Source organism: Aplysia californica, unplaced genomic scaffold (genome assembly GCF_000002075.1).
Source record: "Aplysia californica isolate F4 #8 unplaced genomic scaffold, AplCal3.0 scaffold01612, whole genome shotgun sequence".
Lineage (NCBI taxonomy): Eukaryota > Metazoa > Mollusca > Gastropoda > Aplysiida > Aplysiidae > Aplysia > Aplysia californica.
The window spans coordinates 16,609-24,300 of record NW_004798882.1 but is presented as its reverse complement, the minus strand read 5'-3'; the positions used below and the strand labels follow the sequence as shown (position 1 = coordinate 24,300).

General features: G+C 47.4%; 1 protein-coding gene across 1 annotated transcript in view; it reads right to left on the bottom strand.

Moving 5' to 3' along the window:
* Nucleotides 1–7,692, bottom strand: part of LOC101849270 — a gene marked incomplete at its 5' end in the record, with an annotated part of 30,155 nt that overhangs the window by 6,697 nt on the left and 15,766 nt on the right. Inside the window, 3 exon segments of the mRNA XM_013090874.1 lie at nucleotides 2,253–2,654; nucleotides 4,025–6,056; nucleotides 7,493–7,683. Coding sequence (XP_012946328.1) covers nucleotides 2,253–2,654; nucleotides 4,025–6,056; nucleotides 7,493–7,683 — 2,625 coding nt within the window.

Sequence of the window (7,692 nt, the reverse complement as noted above, 5' to 3'; positions counted from 1 at the left end):
AGGAGGAAGAGGGGAAGAATGAGGAGGAGGAGGAGGAGGAGGAAGAGGAGGATACCACAAAGGCAACAACGTTAAATCCCCAACAACATCATAAGAACAAAGCTCACCTCAAAGTTAGCTATTGTGTCCTCTTTGAAGGCAGAGTAATCCCCAAAACTGACTCGATCGCTGGCTGATTCCATCTGGGAAAATAAGACACAAATAGTCATGTTTTGTTGTTTCGGCAAGAGTTTTACGGCACTTGCAACACAAAAAGGTCATATAAGTGCCGAAGATCAGGGGTGGTTGTTTGTACAGGTAATTGTTTTGAACAGGCCGTTAGTGTTGGTCTACTGCACTGCCAACCATATGCTGCCAAAACATCTTTTTCTTATTCACAGCAGTTTCGAGATTTTTAAAAAGGCATTTTGTCAGCTTAACCATCTAGAAAAGGCGTTCTTCCTAACTTTGTCCTCCAAGTTCTTGAACAACTAGCCACGGTTTGACTTTGATTATTTTCATACAGGTAAGGCTTCCGATTTTGCATATGAAAAAAATTTGATGCTCAAAATGCACCCAAAAAAAAAGTGTTTTGTCAGCTTTGGGCAGCGTACTAACTAACCTTCTTGACATCTCCCATGATGCTCTCAACCTGTTCTTTCACAATGTCCAGCTGCTCAGCGCTAACCTGATCTGTGTTCTGCCCATCATTGACCGCTCTGCTTGTAGTGTTCGCCAGCTGAAAAAAACAAAAATAACATTGTATACGTCAACCGTGTCTATGTACATCAAAGTAGGAAATGTGTTAAGCCCTCATCAAAACGATAAAGATGAAACAGGAAGCATGTGAATTTGAGTGTGCCTACAAGGGCAAACAAGAACGGATTCTAGATTTAAGATGTGGCAGCGGTGGCCTAGTGGTTAGGCTACCGGACTCGTAATCGTGAAAATGCGGGTTTGGGGGTTTGAGCCACGGGCCCTACATTGTGTCCTTGGGAATGGCAATTTAGATGAATTTTCCTCACTTCACCAAGGTGGGAATGCCATAGACAGCGAAAGATCTTGTCAGTATGTTAGTGTCTTAGTGCCCATAAATGGCAGCTTGCACTGTATGCTTCCCAGGAAGTTGAGATTGTTTCAGAAGGCTCTCAGGTCTGCTGGGTGACACTAATCGATTGTAAAGCACATAGAGCTTGCTGCTGAGCGGGGATTTGCGCTATGCAAATGCTATCTATTATCTATTACTATTTCATTGAAAAAAAAACTTTCCACAGAAAAACCTAGTGAATATGTTAATCAAACTCATATCACAATCTCTATGATATCAACCTGGTTACTTGTGAGAAGAAATCTGCAAGTATCTTCTAGCAGTGTATTTTACTAAGACAATGTACATTTTCATATATCTCTCTCTCCTCCTCCACCCCTTCTCTCTCTCCTCTCCCTCCCCACTACCCCACATTCTCTATCTCCATCTCTTCTTTTTTGTATGTGAGAATGTGTGTGGAATTGTAAGATGTGTGTGTGTGTGTGTGTGTGTGTGTGTATGTGTGTGTGTATGTATGTGTGTGTGTGTGTGCGTGTGTATGTGTGTGTGTATGTATGTGTGTGTGTGTGCACACAAGTGTATTTGTGCGTGTGTGTGTGCGCTCGCGTGTGTGTGAGCGTGTGTGTGAGCACAAGTGTATTTGTGTGTGTGTTTGCACAAGTGTATTTGTGTTTGTGTGCGTGCGTGTGTGTGTGTATGTGTGTGCATGTGTGCGTGCATGTGTGTGTTGTCAATTTGTCTCACAATGTATATTTTTCATCTTTTGGTTTGTCTATTGCCCTGAGTGATTATTCTGCACTGCACAACACTTGAAGCCTTCTAGTCACAGGCATTAAATAATACATTATTATTAATAATAATAAAACAAAAATAATTATAATAAAAAATTCAATAATAATGATGATTAATAATGATATCAATAATAATAATAATTAATAATAGCAATAATAGCTGGCAGCAGTTGGGGCACATTCCTTTACAACGACTTTGACATCAAATAACTTTTCAGCAATAGGCAAAAACAGGTCATCTTTTATCGGGAGTCCATTCATTAGATGAGGAACTATCAAAATAGGTTCACTTGGTTTGATTTAATGACACATTTAGTGACGTTTTCGTCATTTATAGATTTAGTAGCAGGTGGGAATGGCCTAAAGACACTTCACACAGTCAGAGGCACCGCCCCGGGGGGTTCCTCCTCCTCATTAGTGTACAGCACACTCACCCGAGCTCGTCATAAATCCCTCCTGGCAACTGTACGCTCGCCGCAACAAAGGGACGTCGGTCACCACAGGCCCCACCAACGGTACCGCGGCTACCAAACCAGCCTTGCTCGCTTCCCCTTTGCCCTCGGCCGCCGCCGCCATAACGCCAGCGGCCCTCACTCGGTCCCCGACAGCAGAAGAGATGGGTGGGGCTGTTGCCGCGGTGCCCGCGCTCTCCGTCTTCATTGAGGAGGCTGGCTGCGGGTCAAGGACACCGTCAGCGGCGGAGGTCTCCATCCTCAGGCCGTCCAGCGTCTGCTTCTCCATTTCCAGCTCCTGCTTGACCTTCTCCTCCTCCTCCTCCCGACTTCTCCCAACTCCCTTCTCCTGTCTCTCGCTCTGTCGTAGCTTCTCATACGTTCCTGTGGGCCGGACAGAAAAACTCCCATCAATTACATTTCCTAATTTTTGTTTTAGTACGAGTTTGGTTTTTTTTAGGTTTTTTTTTTTTTTGGTAAGGGTTATACGGCCCTTGCAACTGCATAAGATCAGTTGGTAGGAAATTTTGAAAATTTTGTCCGTGGGGGAAGCCTACTCTTACTGACTTTGGAAAACCAAGGGATCTTTTAAGAGTTTTATGACACTTGCGACACAAATAGGTCCTATAGGTGCCGAAGAATAGAGATGTTACTTGAGCTCACAAACATACCCCCCCAAAAAAGGGAGGACAGATAAGGATGATTGATGTTTGATAATAGGCAGTGCCTGTTGGAATCCTAGATTTGGTTATGAACTGAACAGTGAAGATAGGACTAACGTCAATATTACATAAACACCATCCCTCATCATCATTTATAAAACTACATAAAACCCACATCATCACCCACCACCACCGTCATACCTTATACCAACGCTGCTTTCAGATCCTTGACATACATTTATATACTTTGAATTTCTGTCAGCAACAGATACATATATGTAAGGCATCGTGGTGAAATCAGGCGCTTGTCAAAATAATGAAATCGAAGAAACAGGCATTTTCCCTCCAGTATGGCAATTTAGATGAAGCTCACTTGGAACGAGCTAGGAAGGATGGCCCAGGATAGAGATAAATGGAAGGAGCTTGCATGTGGCCTATACCCTGCCAGGGGTGATGGCAATTTTTAACATTTTTTGTTTTTTGGCTCAACACCTTTTATGTCCATATAAAAAATCATATTTCCATGTGAATTTTACTGAAAAAATGCTGTTTAATGGCACAAAATATGTAAATATTCAGTTTCCAGGGACTCTTAAGCTGTAGAAGTTACTGTACTTTGGCGGCCATTTTCTCACTAATTTTACCCCTGAAACCATGCTAACCACCCCACCTCTTTCATTGGCAAATATCTCAACTTCTATTCAAGATTAATAGGTTTTTTTTCTTTTCATAAAAAGCAAGACGAATGAATCTGCTTTCAGACGATATCAATAACTGCATATGGCCAAAAATTGACGAAAGCCTGATTCCACCACGTCTTGACGCACATATTACAATAATTATGTATGTAATACACCACTGGACACCATCATTAAATGCACCTTTTCTACTAATCAGATGGTGTCAATCTCATAGAAATGAGTAAGGGACAAAAATAAAAAAAGAATTAAAAAAATATGTTTTTAGTTTTAGTAAGGGTTTTACGGCGCTTGCAACTGCATAAAGTCATATGAGCGCAAAATTTATATATATATTTTTTATATATAATATATATATTTAAAAATGTATATAAAAAAATAAAGTGAGTGGTACCTGAGGGCAAGATGCCCAGGTTCTCCAACACCCAGATGTGTTTCTGCGAGCGCAGGTGCGTGTTGTGGGCCTCCTTGTTGGCAAACGTCTCGGAGCAGAACATGCATGACGTCTGCTGTTTCTCCACTTCCTGCCGCACCTGCCCGATGGCGCTGCGCTGTTCGCCTGCTTCCACACGACCCTCCTTCTTCTTCTCCTCCTCCTCTGTCTCGCCTTCCACTTTCTCCGAGTCCTGCTCCCCACGGGCTGAATTCCTGGATGACTGTAGAGTCGACGAAGGCTCCACGGAGGATGTCGTGCGGTCCTGTAACGACTTGCTTTTGACCAACTCCGCCGCAGTTTTCACGGGAACATCCGCTTTCGGCACACTCCCGTCGGAACTCTGCGTTTTGAGGGACTCCAAAGACGACGGAGATTCTTTGTCCAGTGACAAAAACGCGGAATCATCAGCGAGCGACCGCTGCCGACGCAGGAAGCGAGACTTCCCCGAGCTCAAGCGGCGCACCCGTTTGGCCGCTGGTTGGTCCTGAGTGTTGTCGTCTGTGGCAGAAGACGCGCGGCCTGTGGCCAGGGACGTGCCTGTGGCAGAGTTGTCCCCCGTGACCAGCGTAGTGGTGCTTGCGGGAGATGGCATGGGTCTGTCAGCGTACTCAGCCCCGCCCGTCATCAGCAACATCGGCATAGCACTCTTCCTGATCAGAGACTCGATGGCACTGTCGCGTCGCGGAGGCAGTGACTTCGTCGGGCCGTCGTGCCGGGCCCCGGGGAGCGAGGTGGCGCTGTCAGAGTTTGACCGGCCCTTCGACTCCAGCGACGGCCTGATGGACGACGTTTTGATGACGCTACTGATGCCGCCACTCACACTCGACAGTGCCGTGCCACTTACCGACGTCTTTATGGTTGCCAGAGACGGCAGTGACGAGGAAGAGGAGAATGTCGTCACAGTTTGAGCAGAAGAGAAGAATGCCGGCCCCCCTGTTGTTGTTGTTGTAGATATTGTCGATGTAGGTGCTCCTACTGCTGCCCAAGTTAAGGAAGAGGATGTAATGGGCCGTGATGTCGCCACAGATGACGACGACAGTGGCATTGCCTTCTGGGACGGCAAAGGGTCAGCCAGTCTGGCAAACGGTGTGTCCGCGGTGGGGCTGGGTGTGTCGCCAGACGTGTCTGTGATCGTCACGATTGGAATAGTGCGGGGGAAACCTTTGGAGCCACCGCTGGCGGAGGTCGCGGAGGTCAGGGAGGTAGTGGAGGAGGCAGAGGGCGTGACTGGGGTGTCCAGCCCCCCGGCTCCTGCCCCACCAGGGAAGGGAATGTTGAACTGGAAGGGCTGGGACTGACCGGCCAGAACCAGGCTCGGGGTGAGCGCCACGCTGGCCGTGCTGCTGGTCATCTGGCTGTCCTTGCGGACAAACTGACCGATGATGGGGCCCTGGTCCGTCGGCTTGCCCGAGCGACCCTTCAGAGCCTGCCGCGAGGAGACGTAGGCCGGGAGGAAGGCGAGGAGAGACGGGCTGGGGAGGTTGGTGGCTGGCTGCTGTTGCTGTTGTCTTCCTGGTGACAGCGGAGACTTTTGAAGGAACAGCTGATTGGGGCGGGCGGGGGCGGGGGCGGGTGGGGAGGAGCTCGAAGACGATGTCGCTGTCATCCTGCTGGGTGACGGTGGCAGTGACAGCGACAGTCCCGCCGACTCGCGCCGTCTCTTCAAGGACATGGGCCGGTCCCGTCGGGTGGCGCTACTCGCCGCTGCCAGCTCGCTCTCATCAGTGACGATGAACAGCTCCCTCTGCTTGCCACTGTCAGCGCTCTGGGAGTCCCCGTCCGCTTCCTCACGCTCGCGGTCCGGGCTCGCCCTCTGACTGCCCACATCCCCTGCGGTGGCGATGGTCGTACCGGAAGTCGCTGCTGGTGGTGGTGGCGGTGGAGCGGTACTGGGTACATCAGCGGCGATATTTCCAGCCCCCGATATCTGCCTCAATCTTCTGACATCTGAACTGGCCGACGTGGACGATCCTGTCCCTTTCCTTCCAGCCTGCATGTGAAAAGACGAGGTATTCATGAAAAACATTCGATAATAGCCTGTGAAAGCAGTTTTTTAAGTTTTAGTAGAGGTTTTACCGCGCTCGCAACTGCATACGGTCATATTATCCAGAAGATTAGAGGTGTTACAAGAGAGTAACAAACATAAAAAAGAAGAAGGGGAGATAAGGACGATAGAGGTTTGATAGGAAAGAAGAAGCAAACCACACCAGAGCACCCGTCAACCACCCACCCTCCGAAAGCAGTTTCAGTTAGGAAAAAGTTTTACAGCGCTTACAACTGCATAATGTTACATGAGCATGAGGAACGCTATAACGGCAATCTTTATTTCTAAATTAACAACTATTTACAGTTTGCCGTAAAGAATAATGGATTTTACAAAAACTAAAATTCTGTTGGGATCAACTGAGCAGTCAAATCATCATCACCATCATTGCCTTTCTCACCCTGGATTTAAAAAAGTTTTAGTAAGAGTTTTACGGCACTTGCAACACAAAAAGGTCATATAAGTGCCGAAGATTAGAGGTGTTACAAGAGAGTAACAAACACAAAAAAGAAGGAGGGGAGATAAGGTTGGACGATAGATGTTTGATAGGAAAGAAGGAGCAAACCACACCAGAGCACCCGCCAACCACCCTGGATAAGGATATGGGCCACGAACAAACACTTTAAACCTTTCCCTATCCGCGGCTAGTCGCTTGATGTCACTCCATGTGGTCTTCCCACTTTTCCGTATCCATTTCCGTGACTCTTCTCCAGGTTCCACCTGGTCTTGCCCTTGATCTTTTACCCTGGGGGTTCCAATCTAACACTTTCCTTGTTATGCGGCTGCTTGAGCAGTCAAATAACAGATTAAATTTTTTTATTTTAACCCCTTCACTGCTGACCTATATTCCTCGCCCTATGCTGACCTTGTTTCCAGGAATAGCACTCAAACGGGCGATCCTTTTAAAATGCTATTTACTCTGTGGTAATGCATCAAACGCATAACAATGTCTATATCATTTTAAAGGGGAAATGAATGAACCGCTATCATTATCAGCAAGGATTTCTTTGATAGCTTGATACGTTGAGAGCATGCACTGCGAGTGATCAGCCGTAGCTCGGAGCTAGAGTGAGACGCTAGAACTGTGAAGAGAGAGAGTGACAGTTCAGCGACGCTATAATTCACGCTATTTCAGTCATTGTTGGTCTAACTAGGGCAAACTAAAGCTTGTCCAACTCGGGAAGAAAAGAGCTTTCAGGGGAGTCCACTCTCGATACTAAATTGAAAATTACCGGTGGGGTTTGAAACAAAACAAAATAGCGATATTGCCGGCCGTACTCTGTACGTCTACAGCACATGGGAGGGCCCGATTTATGGACGTACACCGCACGCTGAGCCGCAGTGAAGCGGTTTAAAAAAAAAACAAAGAAAAAAAAAATTACCATTGGCTCCGCATCCTGGGAGGAGGAAGTTCTCAGCAGCGTGGAGAGCACAGGCTTAGCAGAGCCCTGGGCCGTGGCTGGGCTTGGGCTTAGGCTTAGGCTTAGGCTGTCCGAGGCGCCCAGGTTGAGGCCAGAGAGAGGTTTGGTCTGGGACAACAGCTGGGAGATGAGGGTCTGTAGGTGGCTTTGTGCTGTGGGGG